Source organism: Sturnira hondurensis, unplaced genomic scaffold (assembly GCF_014824575.4).
Source record: "Sturnira hondurensis isolate 20B ecotype Veracruz unplaced genomic scaffold, ASM1482457v3 Scaffold0002840, whole genome shotgun sequence".
Taxonomy (NCBI): domain Eukaryota; kingdom Metazoa; phylum Chordata; class Mammalia; order Chiroptera; family Phyllostomidae; genus Sturnira; species Sturnira hondurensis.
This window is the reverse complement of record NW_028075471.1, coordinates 15,759,789-15,781,271: the sequence shown is the minus strand read 5'-3', so window position 1 is coordinate 15,781,271 and position 21,483 is coordinate 15,759,789. Positions and strand designations below refer to the sequence as shown.

The following is a 21,483-nucleotide window of genomic DNA, read 5'->3' as shown; positions in this document are numbered from 1 at the left end:
GTGGCTTTCCCTCCATGTTTTCATAACTTTGAAATGATGTGTCTTAAGCCATGAGATTTTAGATATATGCTTCCTTGTGCATTTGTGAGAATTTGTGAGAATCAAAATAATAATAATAGTAGAATAATAATAATACCTTATCATAATCATAATAATAACTTGTAACACATGCCAATTGTAATCCCCGGGGACTTCCAATGTGCCCTGTGTCATATGTCTTTGCCGCCTCCTCCCTGTGACGGGAAAGGGAAGGTGTTGGGTCTTCAAATGAGAAAACTGAGGCCCATGAGGTAAAAGGACCAAATCATGGAGTGGAGAACCAGGAAAGTCCCTGTCATTTGCACCAGCTGGGTGAACTTACACAGAATGAATTCTTTGTTCACTGACATATTGCCATCACCAGTAGCCTCTCAAATATTTGTTGAACTCATTGAGAGGACCTATTAAAAATCCATTGGAAAGCCCTGCATTCCATAATGGTGCTGCTTAGCATAAATTATCTTAAAACATTTAAATCCAATACTGATGCTTTTGGTAAACTATCATCACAGAAATGGGCTATAAGAATAGCATTATGGCTAAATTGTGACTCAAAAAAGTTATAAAAATAGTATGATAAATGCTTGGAGGGAAGTAAGAGGTAGCAGGTTCATTCAACTGAAAATACAAAATGTTTAAATCTAGGGACAGGTAAAAAGACCCGCTAAGATATTTTCTATTTATTTTAGATGTCAAATTTCTTTGTACATTTACAGCTTTGGAAAATGCTTAGGTTGACATCCTTGAAAACACAATCATGCATTTCAAAAGGAATATGGCAAAGAAACTTCCCAAAACAAATTGACCAATACTATCCATTTACCTGCCCAGTTATCATCTGTTATCCCCCTTTTTTTAACCCATTTTAGAATCAGATGTAATTTGGCTTTGTGCAGTGTTACACATACTTAAGAAGCGTGTGGAGGAGGTTTGAAGGGCTATCTTTACATTTTTAAAAGAATATATTGAATAATTCACTGAAATTATGAACTTTCATTTCATGATTAAGTAGGCCTAATATTTAATGCTTTGCAATGTGGACCCATTAGGTAATAGACTAATATATCCATTTCAGGTAAACCTGTTGAATTGGCCTGAGATAATTACAATTTTAAATTTACTGGGAAAATATGTACTGTATATTTTGAGTAGAGTTTATCTCAGCTAAAGTGAAGTCAGTGAGTACATTTCAAACCAACCAAGATTGTTTGTTCACTCCTCAGAGAGAAACAATTCAAAGAAGGGGGCGGGATCTGCAGAAAGGAGGTCCCACCGGGCTCCACCACTTACAGGCTGGCCTTAAGTTTCTTTTTTTTTTAATGTTTTCTTTAATTTTACTTATTTATTTTTAGAGAGAAGGGAAGGGAGTGTCCTTAAGCTTATTTACCTTCTTGAGCTTCAGTCTCCTTGCCGGTGGAGTGAGGCAATCTTTTCACAGGGTTGTCCTCGGAATTCAGCGAATCAATCTACGCTAGCCTCCTGGAACAGATGATTGGCATTTTAATGTTTCCTGTTTTTTGTTGTTATTGACAATATTATTCTAAAATTCCCAAGAGAATGGCAGTAAAGTGTTCTCATTTATAAAAATTACTTGAGCACTGCCTGGTGTGGCTCAGTGGATTGAGTGCTGGCCTGCAAACCAAAGAGTCACTGGTTCAATTCCCAGTCGGTGCACATGCTTGGGATGCAGGTCAGGCCCCCAGTACGGGACATAAGAGAGGCAACCATGCATTGATGGTCCCCTCTCTTTCTCCCTCCCTTCCTCACTATCTAAAAAAGATACATAAAGTTTTTTAAAAAAAATTAAAGAATTACTTGAGCACACATAACCACAACTATAGCATAAAAAGAGAATTTTGGTGAAAATGTTTTCAAAGTGATATGCCCTGCAGGAAAATAAAATTATAAATGGGAGGCCCAATCAGATGAATGCACAATAGTCTTGAAAATAAAATTATCACTGCATATTTACTCATACAAAATGTCCAGAGAGGATATTGACTTTAGCAGGGCTTTTTTATTCAAAGGCTCAGTTTTAACTTTGTGATCATAACTTTGTTGCTCCTGATTCACCTTTTTTCCCCCACTGATAATCCTTGATTATTTTGTAAGCAAATGCTTTTGTTTACAAAACATACTTTTTCAAAAATATACATATGACTGGGTTTCCATCAGAACAGTTCACTACTACAAATTCAACTTGTAATTGCAAATTGGTGCCAACCTGCATTTATGCAATTAGAGTACTGTAATTAAAGTCTACTCTGTATGTAATCTTGTAATGAACAAGGGTAAGTAAAGAGGTTGAAAGGTGGGTTCTAAACCTTTGTTTAATGGTTATTCATCTGTTCTCCAGTTGTCTCCCTGCAGATTTGACAGATGTGGGTGCCTTGAACTTCCATGCTTACTAGCAGAGCCTTAACTAGTTAGGCTCCCTGCCTTCCTTGCATCACATAGCAATTTGTCCTTAGATTGCCACACCTCTAAACTTCAAGGCCATCTCATAAATATTCACTACCTTGCTTTGAAAATATTCACTCCCAAATACGTTGGTGAAAGAGTTTATTAAAGGATTGGTGGAGCCAGTCTTCTGATGTCGACCATGTGACAATCTCATTCTTCCTGGGCTTAAAAGGAATACAGTGGAACCACAAGACCTCAAAACAGCAGGAGAGTAAAAATAAGAATTTGGGAAAGAAAGACTCAGTCCTGGTGATTTTTTCAGCCTCAGTTGGCAGAACATCATCATTGAAAGGTTTAGTTTTGAAGTATAGATTTATTTGTTGGAATACTTATTGAATGTCCACTCTGTGCTAGGCACTCTACAGGTGCTGCTGGCTGTGCAGTGGTGAGCTAAACAGATCTCTGCCTGTTGTTGGAGTTTAGAGTTTAAGACATTAATCTCATATCTCAGAAATTGTATCTAGTATGTATTTATTGTTCAATGTGTAGTTATTGGTCAAATACTTCTCATTATCTAATTGTCCCAGTAATGTTCTTTATAGCTCTTTTCTCCTTTTCTGATCCAGGATCCAGTCCAGAACCACACATTGCATTTAATGACACTTGAGTGTCCAGAATTGGAAACAGGTGTCCGGTCTTTCTTTGGCTTTTCTTATACTGGTATTTTGGGGAGTTTAAGCCACTTGCCTTATAGGATATATCTCAATTCAATTTGTGAAAGATGGATCTTCCTAATTCAGTGGTTCCAAACATGTAGTCTGTTGGTCATGTCTCAAAATTATCTGGGAACTTAGTGAAAATACAGAGAGCCACACTGATTTCATCCTATCCTACTTCAATGAGCCTGGCCTCTCTTTCTCCCCCGCTCCCCTGTTCATTATTAGCTCTTCAGGTAATTCTGCCACACACTGAAGTCTGAGAACCTCTAGTCTAATATGATTTCTTTGTGGCAGAAACATTATATAAGTAATCTTGTGTTCTTCTCAGTGTGTCTGAAAAAGAGGCTTGCAGTGTCAGTAAGCCTTGATTTTGGTGAAGTTTTTCTTCATATTTCCCCTATGTGGTTAATTGCTTGTCTGGAAATGATGCTTGGAAGCTGTTTGTCTAAGCTACTTCCCAAGTCTTTGCCCCAGTGGTCTTGGCCTCCAGTGGGAACCTTGCCAAGTTAATTAGCACTGTGGTGATTGGAAATGGTAAGTCTTTAATTCTACCATCTTCAACATTTCTTAGCATTGACTTGTAAAGCATAACTTTCCCTTCTTCACCATCTCAACATTTTAAAAATCCTTTTTTAATATCAGCATGGACTCATGGCTTCCTTTGTATTCACTGTATTGTAATCCATTCTGTCATTCTGCCATGGCCTTGAATCAGCCTCTTTTCCTTTTAAGCAAGAATGGGAGCTAGAAATCAAGATCTAGTTTCTATTTAAATTAGTTGGAACTTCATCCCAAGAACAAAAATGGGTGCCATCTGTCCACCTAAAAGTAAAATGCACTGCACAACCTGTAGCCAGGCTGATCCTCAAAACTATGGCCTGGTTAGTTTTCCCTCTTTCCTCATTTCCATATCCACATGTTTATTTGTGTTATCCTCCCACAACCAAACACTAATTCACATGCTACAAAGTTTCTCTCTCTTTCTCTTTGTTCCTATCTTAATTGTGGTCAAGTTTCTGAGGAGCAGTCCACCCCAACAGCAGCCATACTGCTCACGTCCTTGAAACCATGATACACACCCACAAAAATGCCTGTACGATGCCTGTACTTTCACTTTTTTTTCAAAGCACCTTTATATCTAGTTCTCCTTTTTGTCCTCCAAACTCCATGAACTTGTGAGACAAATATTAGTTTTCTTTTGCATTTTAAGGAAGTGAAGCCAGAAAAGTGGTAGACTTTTTGACATCTAGCACCTCATTGTGTTTAGCGTTTTGAGTTTACATGTCTACTCCTGGCCACCAGGTACTACACTTACAGGTCTCGCCACTGTCACTGGGGAAGCCTGGGCTATGGTCTTACAGTTCAGAAAACTGGGATTCTTTACTCTGAGTTGGAAACCAAGTTAAATCAACTGCATAGTGAATCAAAAGCACAAGAAGCATTCCCCTAAAAACAAAAGACTGATAAAAATACTCCCATCAACTTTTTACTTTACTACTCTTTTAGTTGATATTTTATAAATATATTGAGCACATGTTGTGTGTCAGGAAGTGTTCTAGGTCCTGAAGAGATAGCTAGGGCCAAAACAGCTAAAAAAGCTATGCTCTTAAAGATCTTACCTATCAGGCAGAAGCAATGGCATGTGGGGAGAAAGACAATAAAGAAAATAAATAAGGTATATAATGTACTCAAAGGTACAAGCAGAGTCACCAAATACAGTGCACAGATCGCTCACTGCTCAGGTTTGTGCCATGGAGGCCTTGGACCTAAGCAACTAAGGATAGAATTGCCATTACATAAGATGATGGGGCTATAGTGAAGATCAGGGGTTCTGTTTGTTTGTTTCTAAACTGTGTATTGAAGTATAATACGCATACAGAAGAGTGCTCCATGAACATTGCAAATTGAGCACACTGCATCACTAGCATCAATATCAACAAAGCAGAACATTACCAGCACGTGAGAAGTCTCCCACATGTTCTTTTCCAATCATTAATCCCCCCACTACTATGATTTTTAACAGCATTTATTAGTTTTGGCTGAATTTGTATTTTATACACCTGGAAAGGTATACATATACTGTATTTCATACAATATATACTCTTTGATATTTGGTTTCTTTTGTTCAAATTATGTTTTTGAAATTCTTTTGTTCTAATTGTTTTTGAAGTTCCAATTTTGTGTGTAGTTGTGGCCAGCTTGCTCATTTTCACTGCTGACTAATAATCCATGGTATGAATGTGCCACTGTCAATTTACCCATTGATGGCCATTTGGGTGGCTCACAGTATTTGGTTGTTACAAACAACACTGCCATGAGGATCCTTGTGCCCATCATTTAGCAGACTCATAGAAACATTCTGTTAGGAAAGGTGTATGCATCTTAAGCTTTAGAAGACCCTGCCCGGAAGTTGGTCCGGAACTAACTTACAATCCACTACTTTAGTATGAGAGAAATCAGTTCTGAGATGCTAAGTAAAATATCTATTTCATACAATGCAATCAGATATACCACCCTATATTGCAAAGAACTGTACCAAAATGTTATTGGGAGACAACTCCACTTTGTGCCTACAAAATGAAAATAAATTAGCTAAAACTTATCGGCATTATTGGCTTTGATGAAGAAATTGAATATAAGTTATGTAAGTAGAATAAAATAATAATCCTATATAATGATTACCAGATAAAAAGTAGAATGAAAAAAGTAGCTCGTTTATACTGAAAAAGATAAAATACCATATTTGCCATATATAATGCGCACCCACAGTTTTGGCACAGAGTTTGAAGAAAAAAATCTTTTTTTTAATACTTCTTTCTTTCTTTTTTTAAAGATTTTATTTATTTATCTTAGAGAGTAAGGGAAGGAGACAGGGAGAGAAATATCAATGTATGGTTGCCTCTCATGTGTCCCCTGCTGGGAACTGGCCTGCAACCCAGGCATGTGGCCTGACTGGGAATTGAATTGCAATCTTTTGGTTCGAAGGCCTGCGCTCAATCCACTGAGCTACACCAGCCAGGGCCTTCTGTTTTAGTTTTTAACTCAATTTCTATTTCAGTTTTTAATTTAATTTCTATTTATTTACATTTGAATATTTGTCACTTGCGTTATAAAGAAATTTTAGCATTTATGTTTCTTTTTAAATGTATTCTGGTACAAGAAATTTTATATAACAAATAATTACAAAACACAAGAGCAGAAACAAGCTATTGCATGTACTACCCATGTATATTGCACATCCTTATTTTTCCCTCAAAAATTTGGGGAAAAAGTGAGCATTATACATGGCAAAATATGCTGTTAACCCTAACACTGGATTATGTGACCTTTATGGTATATCCTAAAACTCTCTGATCACTATAAATCAATTTTAATAGAGACATATTATGATCCCAGAGGAAGATACATTGTTATACCTTTTAACAAACTTGACAAGATTATTTGAAACTTCTTTTAAACATAAGTGAAAGAGCCTATCAAAGATTATATAAAATTAAAACATCCATCCCATCAAATATTGAGACATATTATAATGTAACAGTGATTAAATGTTATGTAACTACACAAAAATTGACCAGTGTACGCCAACAGAGTAGATAACCATAGATATAATGGTATTTAGGAATATAAGAAGCAGCATGGCAAACATTTCTGCAGAGAGTCTTTGAATGCTGGACTATATGATAAATGCTTTGTATATGTACTTCCCTTAATGCCCTAACAACTCAGTAAACTCAGCACTCCTCACTTTGCAGACGAGATACTGGGTTTCAGAGAAAATAACTTACTTGGGGCCCCACAGTTTCTTCCAGTGGGAGAAATAGTCCCCAGTCCAATCTGAATTCACAAGTCAGGAGGAAGCCAGAAGAAGGAGAAACATCAAAGGAGAACAGACTGAAAAGACACAATTTGTTCCCAGTAGAACTGTTAACTGTTGGCCAAGATGGAGGCATAGGTGGAAACACTGTGCCTCTTCGCACAACCAATATTAAGAACAACAAAGATTTAGAAACAAAAACACAACCAGAACAGACAGAAAACTGAACTGTACAGAAGTCCGACAACCATTCAACCAGACCAGTAAAAGGGGCAGAGTCGGTGGCTTGCAGAGAGGGATCTTGGCTAGAAAAGGCAGTGGCAGCCAGACCTGGGAGCACAGGTGGTGTGGAGCTGACCACTGTCACACATTCACACACAGATAAACTAGACAAAAATGGGCAGCAAGACAGACCACACAACCCAGGGCCCCAGCACTGGGAAATAAAGCCCAAAAGCACCAATTGAAAAGGTGCCAGGAAAGACTCCCAGCCTCACAGGAGAGTTCATAGGAGAGACCCACAGGGTCCTAGAATGTACACAAGCCCACCCACCCGGGAACCAGCACCAGAAGGGCCCAATTTGCTTGTGGGAAGCGGCAGAGGGGACTGAAATTTGAGTGAGAGCAGAGCAAGGGCCATTGTTCCCCCTCTGAGCTTGCCCCCACATACAGCATCACAACCCAGCAACTGGGTTGCCCCACCCTGGTGAACATCTAAAGCTCTGGCCCTCATACATATCAAGTGTGACCTGACCAAAAGTGGCTCAAACAGAAGAACACATCAAGGCCCCAGAGACAATACTTTTAAGTGACCAAGAGATAGCCAACCTATCAGATGCACAGTTCAAAATACCGGTGATCAGGATACTCACAGAACTGGTTGATTTTGGTCACAAATTAGATGAAAAAATGAAGGCTACACTAAGTGAAATGAATGAAAATGCACAGGGAACCAATAGTGATGGGAAGAAAACTGGGACTCAAATCAATGGAGTGAACCAGAAGGAAGAAACAACCAAATAGAAAAGAATGAAGAAACAAGAATTCAAAAAATGAGGAGAGGCTTGGGAGCCTCCAGGACATCTTTAAATGTTCCAGCACCAAAATTATAGGGGTACCAGAAGGAGAAGAGGAAGAGCAACAAGTGGAAAACTTACTTGAACAAATAATAAAGGAGAACTTCCCCAATGTGGCAAAGGGAATAGACTTCCAGGAAGTCTAAGAAGCTCAGAGAGTCCCAAAGAAGGTGGAACCAATGAGGAACACCAAGTCACATCACAATTACATTACCCAAAATTAAGGAGAGAATTCTAGAAGCAGCAAGACATAAGGGGACAGTCACCTACAAAGGAGTTCCCATCAGACTGTCAGCTGATTTCTCAAAAGAGACTTTACAGGCAAGAAGGGGCTGGGAAGAAGTATTCCAAGTGATGAAAGGCAAGGACCTACATCCAAGATGGCTCTATCCAGCAGAGCTTTCATTTAGAATGGAAGGACAGATAAAGTGCTTCTCAGATAAGGTCAAGTTCAAGGAGTTCATCATCACCAAGTCTTTATTATTTGAAATGTTAAAGGGACTTATCTAAGAAAAAGAAGATAAAAAATATGAACAGTGAAAGGACAGCAAACTCACAATTATTAACAACCACACCTAAAATAAAAGCAAAGTAAGAGGACACCTGAAACAGGAGCGGAGCCACAGAAATGGAAATCACATTGAAGGTTAGCAACAGGGGAGTGGGAGGAGGAGAAGGGGGGAGAAAGTACAGAGAATAAATAGCATAGACGGTGGGGAGAAAATAGGGGGAGGGCAAGAGTAGTGTGGGAAATGTAGAAGCTAAAGAACTTATAACACATGGACATGAACTAAAGGGGGGAATGTGGGTGGGAGGGGGTGTGCAGGGTAGAGGGGAGTGAAGGGGGGAATGGAACAACTGTAATGGCATAATTAATAAAATATATTTTTAAAAAGAAGAATTGTTAGTATTTGTAGCTCAAATTAAATTTCACCTTTCAGATAAGTGAACAAAAGGGTCCTTCATAAATAAGCAATAGCAGATAATGTGCAATTGTAAGGAAAATATGTACTCAAACTTGTTAGTAAATAAAGAATTGCAAATTCAAACAATTTTGCAGTATTTTATACTTTTCTAATTAGCAAAAATAATTTTATTGATTTGGATGTGGTGTATAAGAATATATACATTTCCTTCAGATAAAAAATTAGAGAAAATGTTTGATATCTTGATCTGGGTGTTAGCTACATGAGTATAGACATGCTCATGTATACATGTCAAAATTCATTGAGCTGTACCCTAAGATTTGTGCATTTTATTGCATGCACCTCAACAAAGAAGAAAACCAACTAAAACATAGTAAGAGATGACATCAAAGTTATCTGTGAGAAAATAAAGGTAGAAATAATTAGATGCTGTCAGGGTTAAGGTTAGTATAAAACATTCATCATGATTAGTGTAAAGCATTGAGCCCACAAATGTGAAATTCAAGTTCTCTTAAGAGCCAAAGCAGAGAAGGGTTTATGATCATTGGCATAACTCACAGTGGTCATTAAGGTCCAGACAAAGCAGCTGCTTGAAGGAATACAGTCACTGCTGGTCCTAAGAATCAGAAACGTCTCCTAGAGAGCTGAGAAAAAAATATTAGATGATAGAATGAACTGTGTCCTGGACACACCTGGAGCTATTAAAATAGTGAGTTTCTGAGGGTCGTCTCTTATACTGATTCTACAAAAGTCAGTGGAGTAACGGCAAAACACAGTTCCAAAAACACAATTTTACCTGGAACAACTATGTGATTCAGTTTTGTAGGTTTCTGATGATGCCAGCTTAAGCCGAGAATAAAACTTAGAGAATCAAGTGGATCAATTTTGTCCTCCAGGGGTAATTTGGAAATGCCTGGGAACGTTTTTGGTAGACACAGCTCAGGGAAGGCTGCTGCTAGAATCTAGTGAGTAGAGGCCCGGGATGCTGCTTAATACACCACAATGCACAGCAGAGCCCCGCCATAAGGAATGATCTAACTCAAAAAGTCAATTGTGCCAAGGTTGCCAAACCCTGATTTAGAAAAATGAACAATGTATCAACTTGGACAAAAAGTAGAAAGTATTGGTTCATTTGTACATTAGGAAGAGGGGAATACAGATGTAGGAACTATGGCCTGGCCTTCCAGGGGCATGATAACCCGTAGAAAATAGGAACTGGCACAGGGAAGCATGTTTCTTTGGCCTAGCAAGTATTGCCTTGTTAGACAGTAGGTAGGTATTAGGTATTGATGTGGCCCCTCCACCAGCCTAACTGAAAACTAGTCAGCTCATAGATGTGAGCTTCTCTGGCCTGGAAGATTCCTCCTCCACATAGAAGGATCCGCAGAAGGAATTAGAGAGGCTCCGTGCAGCTACACCCACTGACTGACTCATTTGTGTCCTTATCATATCTGCCCTTGGCAGTAGTAAACCAAAGCGAGAGCAGCTAAGCAACTTCTAAGGCATCATTCTTGGCAATTTTTGCATTTTAACCAGATTCTGAAGACTGGTCCACCTCAGCAGTGGATACCATTGACTACCAATGCCAAGAAGCCCCTTTCTCTTCATCTGTGGACATAGATTTTCTTTGGTTCACATCTTCCCCAAATGTGTTCCCAGAGAGAGAGAGAGAGAGAGCTTTCTTCCTTAGTTCTAATTTACAAAATTGCTGGGTAGGTCTCTGGACCAGCATCTATTACTTGCCCACAAAAGTATGATTGTTTTTTCACTAGAGTCAGTAGAAAAAGAATCAATTATCCCAAAGAATGGGCTATTCTGCTCAGAATAAGAGAGGGGTAGTAGGCAGTCGAGACAAATAAATATCTTGCACTCTAGGAAAATGTCTTTTTAAAAAAAACCTTTTACTTTGAAATAATTTCAATCTCACAGAAGAGTTGCAAGAATAGCACAAAAATGCCAGTATGTCTGTCAAATGAATCTGCCATTTGTTAACATTTTGCCACATTTGCACATATTCTTTCTCCCTCCCTGCCTCAAGTAAGTGTGATATTTGTTTTCCTGAACCCCTTCAGAGTTAGTTACATTGTTTATCCCTAAATATTTCACTGAATATTTCTTAGGATTAAGGACATCCCTTATATGAATATCACATAACAGTCGTCATATTCAGAACATTTTTAGGGATATATATTAGGCAATGGTACAGATTCTCCTCTCTACTCCTACACCTGCATTACTGTTTGTGAAGCATTTACACTTATGGCACAGTACTGCATATAGTTGTGTCCTCATTTCGTACCATCAGAAGGCACAGGATGCTGGTCTGTGCAATTATTGGTGATATTTCATTCATTGGTTAAGATAGTGTCTGTCAGGTTTCAATTCACCATGAAGAGTAATCATTTTCCCCTTTGTAATTAATTGTCCCCAAGGTGAGATCCGTTGAGACTATGTCACTATCTTTTCCTGTTTCTCCTCTAACTTTGACCCAATAGCTGTTATCTATTGAAGTCTCTGTCTGAATCAATTAGTACTATAATTGTTGCAGATGGTAATTTTCTATCTCTTTCATTTCTTCTACATTTATTTGTCAGTGTTCTACAAGTTAGGTTTTTTGTAGACTTAACCCCCAAATAGATAAGTAATTGTTGATAGACTTGTATGCAAACTGACATCTCCCAACAGTTTGTCAAGTCATTCTAAATCCTCAGTATTTGTGACCAAGTTATTAGTGCCCATCGCGATAGTGCAGAATAGTTTCTATGTACAACAACATTACTACAGAAGAAGCAGAATGAGTGTTCAGAAATTATTTTCCCATTCAATTATGAGTGTATGTGTTTGATGATGACATACTGTCCCACCAACAGTGGAGGGGCATTGGGACTCTTTTTTTTTTTCAATCCACCTAATTCTGGTTTTTAACAAAGCAAATCTTTGGTAGATTTCTGATGAGATATTTGCACTGCAGTCATAGAAATTTAGCTAGTGCTTGGCAGAGTGGGAAGGGCACTTCGGGGAGTCCAGAGTAATATCTGCTATGTGATTGGACAATGCACTGAGGATCATGTCTCTGTGGAGTGTCATCATCTGTCAAATAACAGGAATCATAGTTCCATTGAATTTACCCTCACATTCTAAAACTGCCTTGTATTTTGTTCTTTTACTTGGGAAGCAAAAACCTAGAGTTCACCTCATTAGCATGATATCTCCATCAATTGAGCCAACAAGCCAGGGGGAAAAAAATATGGTATCTAATGTGGAGCCTGAACCCAGTGACCCACTGATTGACTCCACAGTCCAGTTAGATCTAGCCATGAGGGTGCAGCACCAGGACTTGATACTGTTTCATATTACCCCTGGGCATTCAGCCACATCATCTGACTGACTTCTCTGCTTCTCTTTGTTTATCCTTGACAGTCTTTTAAACCCAGTGAAGGATCCAATTACCTCTCCCTTTAAGAAGATCTGTTTCTCAAGTGTTAGCTTCCCTCATACCTATAAGGTTACCTCTGTTGCCATCGTTGTGAGTAAAAGAAATGTTCTGTCCTAGGCCAGACTGCAGTTTCTAAAGAACTTTTACACTCCAGGCATGAAATTCTAGAGTTCAGTGTAAGTCTTAATTAAATTTCACCATGGTGAATTGCTGAAAATCAGGCAAATAGCATTATTCCTGGTTTATCCATGGTTTGGTGAATTCCATGCAAAAGTCAATTAACCTTGACATGACTATCAGAACTCAAAATAGATTGCCTTGAATTTCCAGAATAGAGGTTAGCGCAAGGGTGAAATGGGGGCTGAGGTGTAGAAAAGAATGTGGGGCACTGCCAAATTATGCTTTCTTTCTCCTCCTGGATTTTAATAGGGCCCACCCCTGCTATCCCACCACAACCCTCCTCCACCAGGATTGTGTCAGGGCCCCTCGTGTGGGTAAGAAAGTCTGTAAATGGGTTCCGCGTCTGTCTTCCCACTCTGCTGGAGCTGTCTCAGCCCAGTACTTCCATGCTCCAGCTCCACCTTTCAGTGTTTTCAATATTTAATGGCCCTTCTAAGGTAGAGAATTATTTGGCAGCATCCTTAACAGTATCTGTCTGAGGTCTTTTATCTGCTGAACTTCCATTTACTAAATTGAAAAGTTGATATCTGGCATATTGTTTGGCCTTGAGTAGCATGGCTCAGTTGGTTGAGCATCACCCACAGGGCAAAGGGCACATGCCCAGGTTGCGGGTCCATCCCTGCCTGGCCCGGGTGAGAAGCAACCCATCCATGTTTCTCTCCCTCTCTTTCTCTAACCCTAACCCTCTAAAAATATCTAAAGATTCTCTTTATCTAAAAATAAATAAAATCTTTAAAAAAGTGTTCTTTGGATGACTCACCTAAGGTTCTGATGAGGCAAAAGGAGTCTTTAGGGGTGGACAAATATTTTCAATATATTTTATTCAGCTTTGCTTATGTTAATTCCCAAAATAATTCACTTTTTCTCTTCTCTAAGATTTTAAGACAAATTTAACTTTAACTTTGAATTTGAGCGTAATTTCAAATTCAAAGATGCTTTAGAATCCCCCCTCCTCTTCCCTCCTCCCTGTACATGCCTTGTTTTGTTTGTTTGTTTTTACTTTGAATGAAAGGACTTTAACCTTTCTAAAATTTAATCTTAATCAACACCCATCACCTGCTGGGTTAACTGTTCCACCATCTTTTGCCAGGTTAGAAAACCACTGTCTCTTGCCTGAAAGACAAAGGGCAATATATTCCTACCGTCAACCTAGCTTCTCTTTGTATTATCTGTTTCTAGAGATTATAGGCAAGCTTTAAAGTCCAAGGCTATGGGCCTCTCAGCTGGTGAAGCAGAAAACTTTTGAAGCAGATTCATTGCCTCCAGTTTCAGAAGGGACACTTATGTGTTGGTGAATAAAGTTAATTTGTGTTCATTTTGTAATGCAAAATAAACATGGATAATCATCTTTAATGACATTGTAATGTCCTTGGTGTTTGTTTATTTCATTTTATGGCTTTAGTTTTGTTTTATTTTTGAAAACCCCAGTGAAATCACTCAGAAACCTGAGAGAAAGCATAATCCTTCCAGAAAACCTCACAGAGCTAACTGCTTCTGTAAATCCACTGAGTGTGCATTTACTCTGGTCTACTTAATTGTTCCTCATCGATGTACCTGGTATAACTGGAAAACCCTCCAGCCTGGATTCTCAGGTAGAAGGGAAAAGGAGAGAGGGCAGGGCAATTTCCAAGCCCAAGAGTTCCAAATCATTAAACACTATGCACCTTTAAGTGCTGATTTATACAGGACCTGGGAAAGGGGTGAGTGATGTGGAATTGTTTTTATGCTTGTGAAAATACCACAAAAATTTTTTTAGATAGAGATTTTTCTAAGCCACGTATTGTTGCATTATATTACAGAATGCAGAGACAGCAATTTACATATATCACTACATTTAACAAGATAAATGAAGGTGCGTTTGGGGGTTGTGGATAGATGCAATACCCCTTCCACACACACTTGTGCATCCCAATCAGGCTACTGAAAAAGCATTTTTGTTAACCAAGGCCCAGAACTTCTATTTTAATTTGAGATCTTGAAGGATGAAAAAATAAAATAATGGAAAAATTATAAATTAAAGCTCATCAAATTTCAATATAAAGCAACAGAAGTTTAGTGTTTGAAGTATTTGCTATAACGGCTTTTTAAGATTTTACATTTTATATAATGCTACAAATATTAGTTCAATAATGTGTCATTGTCACAGAAGTGAATTTACATTTTTAATAATATTTGCATTGTGTGTATACCAAAATAAGCATGCTATGACACAGAGAAAAATCTCAGGAAAGCACTAAACTGATTTAAGAAAATATTGTAGTTTAAAATAAACTTGTAGAGATATAAATAATTCATTTAGAAGTCTGAATTTTCACCCTCAAAGTCTTCATGTTCCTTCTAGAAATGCTCTGTAAACAAACTCGCACAGCTAGTTAACACACACACACTCACACACACACAATGTGGCTTCCTCTTAACCCTGGAGGAAGCTCTGCACGCCCCCCTCCCTTTCTCTCAATGGTATGATCTGCATTTGATCCCACACTGAGGTGCCAAGCTGTGACAGTTTCCCAACTCCACAGCCATTTGCTACATCCAGGGGCGGCCTGAGTCCACTGATGCTTTCCTTTCCCACCAACAGGGGCAAATTGAAGTAGACAGTGAAACCGTCTTCAAGTTAGCCGGGCTGGTTTTACAGGTAAGAACTGACCAGCTGCTCTTTTTTATTTGTTGCTTTTGTGAACTGCCCGCAACTATGAAACTTATGCAGGGGCCAGTCGCTGATGGATTTTTAAGCCAGCTGGTTGTTTGCCAGTGAAAAGTGGGAGCAACCGTGTTCTGTTTTAAATAGTTTATATGAGCTACAGCATGAGATTGTGTGTATCAAAGGAAGATGGATTTTGGATTGCTCTGAAGAAAGAGTTAAGACCATGTTCCTGGAAAGGAGCTCTGGGTTACCTGAGAGGCCACAGTTGTTACAATGGCTGCAATTGTAATTTAAATGTAGCAACTTTTGTTAATATTTTCTTGAGGTTGAGTTAAAAGACCCTTTTATTCTTTTGTCTCCCTTTTTATTGAACTTGTGGGGTGTCACTGGTTAACAAAATTTTACAGGTTTGAGGTGCTCAATTCCACAACACATCATCTGTGCATTGTATTGCATGTTTGCCACCCTAAAAGAGCCCTTTAATTCCTAAAAGCACTGGTAACTAAAAAACCGAGTATGCCCATGCTGGTTTGAAAGGAGTAAACAAATAACGTGTGTTGATTTACCCGGGTCATGGTTTAAGGTCTGCTCCCAAACTAAAATATGCCATTCCAACAGACAAGCATTTATCACGTGGCCTTAGAAGCATAAAGGGAGAAATAATCCTCTATGCTTCTAAAGATATATTTGTCTCTAATGTTAAGAGTAAGAACTAGCTCATGACTACTAGTGTTTCCTTATGGACACCACATTCTTCCCCATGGTCGTACAGAAAGTGTTCCTTGGTACATTATTCAAAACAAGACAGAACTCAGGAACTTTAAAAGGGGTAAATAATCAAGAGTAAAGTTCATGTAGCTTAATTAACATAAATACAAATCAATCATCTATTTTTGTTTTTCCAGGAAGCCAAAGGGGATTACACCAGGTAAAGTGGGGTTTTTTTTCTCATACTACTGTGCCAAATAACGTGGGCTGAGTCTTTGTAAATGCTATTTTAAATAACAATGGGTACAAAATCAGAAGAAAATAGATCCTAAGGCATGAGACTGAGATCTCTTCCCTCTTCAGATAGAGACCTATTCTTTTTGTGAGTAAATTGGCAATGAAGCTTTCTTATAATTTTTCAATCCAGAGTAAGAAGCTCTCAAAGTTCTTTTTTCTATCATCTGTTAACACGACAAAGAAATCTATAAAAAGCTTTGTTATCCTATGCTGACTTTTTTTAACTTACAATAATCCTCTGTTTAAAGAGTTATACCATAAACACAAAAAGATTAAATCTATCAGCTGCTTAGTTAAAGGATTAATAGGGGCTTTCTCTTTGCAGCTGCCCTGAAGGGGCCTCAGCCTTCATACACTTGACCTAACAGTTGTATGGTTGCCACCAAATCTCTCACTGGTTCTAACTGCATAACTGGTCGCTTCATCACCGAGTGTTCACATTTGAACTTAGCCTCTGTGTGCTCTACTCTGTCCATTTAATGTGATAGTTGCAGCTGGAGAAGTAGAAAGAGTTCAACATGGCAGAGTGCATGCCTCACCCCCACATTGTTAATGTTTGACCCCTGTAAACTTTACCCGTAGTAGATTGTTTACCGATAGGCTAGTGCTCATTCACAGCTAAGTCTTTGAATAGTGTGTACCTTAACAGACTAACAACACACCAATGCCTTCCAAGTTTGAAAACTTCCAGTCTGGAGCAATGCTTCACTTCAGACTCAGAGCACTCTCCTTGGCTGCCCATTCACTTTGGTAGAATGACTGAGGGGTGCACTTAAAGCGGCATGATCCACTCCACATCCCGTGTTAGCTCCATTTGTGCTATATTGTTATTTTAAATTGCTTTAGGTTAGGAAATATATTTGAAGAAATCATAAATATCAATAAACACCATTTTCTTAATTAAAAGAAAACGTCAGGAGATAAAATGGGGACCAATTATCAATAGTTTCTAGGTCATTAACATCCAGATCTGCTGTGTCCTCCCTGTTGTCTTTCCTGGAGGAAACTTATTTCCTAGGAAGATCAGAAATGCAAGGAATGCCATCATGGTGGGAGGGGCTAAGTCTGAAGTTGATTTACAAATGAGGGTTCCAAGGCCAAAAGCTCCTACTTTGCAGCCTGTGGATGGCTAGTCCTTCCTCCCCCACTTTCTCCCAGTCTCTCTGAGCCTCACTTCCTCATCAGGAAAAGGGCACCCATCCCTTTTCAAGTGTGTGTAAACATTGCCTAGGGCAGTGTCTCTCTACACTTTGGCTATTATTATTATAGAATCATTATTGCCCCGATCATTATCATCATCCTGTCCAGTCGCTGCACCACCTCTGAAGGGATTTGGGGACTAAGGTGGGTCTGGAGAAGCCATGGTAACATGTCAGGGGAAAGAACAGAAGAAAAAGGTTGATTCCAGAAACTTTCCTCAGAGGAGGAAGAAATTTTAGAAGGGACATTCCCGTGATAGTCCAGACCGTTTAGCCCTAGTACTTCAGGGTTAGCAAGTTGGTCTGGACAAGCCCAAACCAATCTGTTTGCTTAACTTTTGTTTGTTCCCAGTGGGTTCCTGAGTGATTACTAGCCTGAAGAAATGGAGGGCACTGGTTTGAAATTATGTAAATAATGTTGACCAGTAGGAGCATGGAACTGAGAATCAAAGAACTAGGAACATGACCCAGAGTGAGCCATTTGTCCTTCCGGGGGCTTGGTCTTGTCATCTGTAAAATGGGACTTATAATAATAGTATATTCCCCATAGGATTGCTATGAGGATTTAATGAATTAAAATTTACAAAATGCTTAGAATAGTTTCTGCAATTTCCAGGTTAATAGTCCATCAAGTTGACGGACACAATTTATTCCTTCCCTGTTGTTTCAAATATGAACTGTTTCTCATTTTATTACTAATATGAAAAATGCTGTGGTGAATAACTTTGTGTAGTTAGGATTGTGGTTATCTGTGATTATTTTCTTAAGCGAAATTTTCAGGTGGGAACAAGCAAAGGGAAATTCCTCAAAGGAGGCAAAAAGCTAAAATGAAATGTACATATCCTTGATACCACTAAATTAAAATGATACAAAATGCATAACTCTACGAGTAACATCTAGTGGATTCCTGAAATGTGTCAGCACCGTCTTGGCTCTGAGGATGCAGAATTATGGGGGCAAGGTCTTCCTTCCAAAGAACTTGTTTTCTAGCAAGGCTACCTAGGGCACAACTCTAAATTCCACAGTATGCTGTTCATATGTAGGTGACTGTGGCTTTTGGCTTTTAGAACTTCATTTGGTTTACTTTGAACTTTAAATATGGGCCAGAAGCTCTCCCCAGATACTTTCCTAAGGGCAATGTGGCTTTTTCAATTAAAACAAATTGAACACCAAAGTCTTAAAGCTCTGGTCTACCCACCTCTTATGACTATGTCCCTCTCTCTTAGATTTAGTATTTCCAAAGCTAAGCTAACTCATCAGCATCCCAGCCCTCAGACCACCTCCTCTTCCACTGTCTGCCATTGGATAACATCACCATTCTCTTAATCATCTTTAAGGATTGCCTTTCCGTCCTTCCATCCTTTACTCCCTTTGTCAGCTCCCTTTTTTTGCCCTTTTTATCAGAACCCCAGCTTGCTCAGACACTATTCTTCACCCAACCTGACCATAAATGTATGTGTGTGTATTGTTTGTCTAGTGCTTTCTATGACATTATTTAAAACATTGATCTCTGATCGTATTCAATCTCCATATAACTGTTATCATCACCATTTAACAAACGAATAGATGGCAGGCGTAGGCCTAAACAGACTTTGTCCCGGGGCCATTGAGTGTTCAGATCGATTCTGATCCCATTACACACCAACCTCTGCACATAATCCCAGTTAGTTTCCTAAAACATAAACTTGATCTTTAGTGTTGATTCCAAAAATCTCTCACAGTTTCTCATTCTACCCTCCCACCATCCTAACCTGGCATTCAAGGCTGTACTTAATCTGTATTATACACTTTCGGTTCCATCCTCTGTTGTTCATGCTCCTTGAGATCTTTCTATGCCTCTCCCCTTTCTTCTCCACCTACCCTCTGCTACTCTGCCTTTGCGGCTTTGCTTAACTCCTTTTCCCAGAGATTGCCTTTAAAAACAATAGTCCTCCTGTTCTCACTCTGCTTCCTGCCCTGTTTCCTTAAGAGTATTTTAAGTTAACATTATCATAACCAGTAGGAAACCTCACTTTCTGAAAGTTAATTAAAATAGTGGAGTGAGAACTTCCATTTTCTTGAAATAGTTGACATTCTGAATTTCCAAGTCAGCCCTTAAGATGCAAAGATAACAAACTACTGGGGTAACACAACACAGACAAAAGCCAAGAATTCCTGAAAGCTGGCTCATCAAGGAGAAAAGGCCTGATCACTGAGCAGCTACAAATGAGTTTGCAAAAGCCAAGCTTTTAAAAAATCAACCTCCCTCTCTCTCTCTCTCTCTCTCTCTCTCTCTCACAACATCTCCAAAGGTGGAAGTTTCCAAGAAAACTCTGTGGTTAGGGCACTTCTGCTTATAAGAAAAAGCAAGTAACTACAACTTACAATTCAGTGCTGGGTCAGAATGAGAAAATATTGTCACCCAGCTTCAGTGGGAAGGGTTAATTCACAAGATACAGCTGTGGTACCAAATGCAGCTGTTTCCCATGGGAAAGGAGCTTCTCTGGACACCCTGACAGTAGTTAAAGAAGAAAGAGGTGGGAATCAAAGACTTTAAAGAAAGTCTACCCTAGTCCTTACACCTCTAGAGCACTTAAAGCTCTAAAAATGTCGTTCTATTTCCTGGGCCTTTAAAATCCGTGACAGCCTTAGCTGGGTGAGCAGTTGGTGCGAGCATCATGCAGTACACCAAAAGGTTGTGGGTTCGATCCCCAGTTGGGGCGCGTAAGGAAGGCAACCAGTTGATAACATCTCTCTCCCTTCCTCTCTAAAAATCATTTTAAAAAGTCCTCGGATAAGACTTTAAAAAAGAAAATTAGTGACAGTAATAACAATAGCAGCTTCCAGGGGCCAGTGCTATGCTGAGTACTTACTCTCACCAAGGAGGAAGCCACAGTGAAGGCAGGAGCTCTAGTACTTGACTACATGGGTTCAAATGCAAGCCCAGGCATTTGCTGTGTAACCGTGGAATTAAATATTTGTCTCAATAAATATTATGTGTTGTTATTATTGTTGTTGTTGTTCTTGTTCAATTTTCACACCAGCTTGTGAGGATAGGCACTGTTGGTGCCCACATTTTGTAGCTATGGAACCTGAGCTTTGCAAGCAGTAAACAGCTTGCTATCCAGGTCGTGTGGCCAGAGTGCAGGGTCAGGGCTCCCAACCTTACGCTCTTGACACACAGGAGCCTCCACTTTTGTATTTCAACACAAACTTGTAAAAACCATTTCCTTCCTCATTGGCAGAAGGAAGAAACCTGACTTGACAAAAAATTGAACATTTTTGTCTTATTTCAGGCCACAGTTTTAATGAATCAACAAAATATTTGGGGGATAAAATTGTTGAGAAGTAGCTTTCCTCTCTCTGGAAAATGACTCTATGTCAAGAATTGACTTAAAGATACAAATAAGTTCTTTTGTAAATCAGTTTGTTGCATTCATATTTTATTTTTAATGATTTGTAAATACTTCTAAGTGTTAAGCTGTTGGGTTGCAGATTTGGGGTATGTACAAGAGGCAACCGATAGATACTTCTGTCTCACATTGATGTTTCTCCCCATCTCTTTCTCCCTTCCTTCCTCACTCTCTCTAGAAATAAGTAAATAAAATCATAAAAAAAGATAAGCAGTCAGGGGGGTGTTTGTTCTTCAGACTCCCTGGAGGCTTCATTAGTCCCTTGACTTTAATTTCATTAACTATGAGGCAGGGTAAACATCCATCAAGTTCTAAAACTGCTTTTTCTGAAGCAGTTTGGACTCATACAATGGGCATATTCTCATCTGCTCTGAGCATAGAATGTTAGAGCTGCCCTAAATAATGCACTTGAAACCTCATGTCACAGCTGATGAACTTAAGAGTGACGTATCCATGACAATTCAAATAGATAAGACCAGGCCTACAGTCCCCAGGTCTCTCCAGCGATCTCAGAGGGACTGTTTTAACTTACACCTGTATAAAGAGGCTTACGTGGATTCTTGCTGTCCCTATAGAAGGTAATGAGGGACAGTGCACTGTCCCTCATTAAATACTTACAGTGTACAAGGCACTGGACTAAGCAG

At 39.0% G+C, this 21,483-nt stretch overlaps 1 protein-coding gene across 5 annotated transcripts in view; it reads left to right on the top strand.

Moving 5' to 3' along the window:
- Window positions 1–21,483, top strand: part of FRMD4B (FERM domain containing 4B) — a 199,286-nt gene that overhangs the window by 120,770 nt on the left and 57,033 nt on the right. For all 5 annotated transcript variants that reach the window (XM_037040929.1, XM_037040928.1, XM_037040931.1 and 2 more), the window contains 2 exons: window positions 15,178–15,234; window positions 16,149–16,171. In XM_037040929.1, the coding sequence (XP_036896824.1) occupies window positions 15,178–15,234; window positions 16,149–16,171 (80 nt within the window). The remainder of the gene's footprint in view (window positions 1–15,177; window positions 15,235–16,148; window positions 16,172–21,483) is intronic.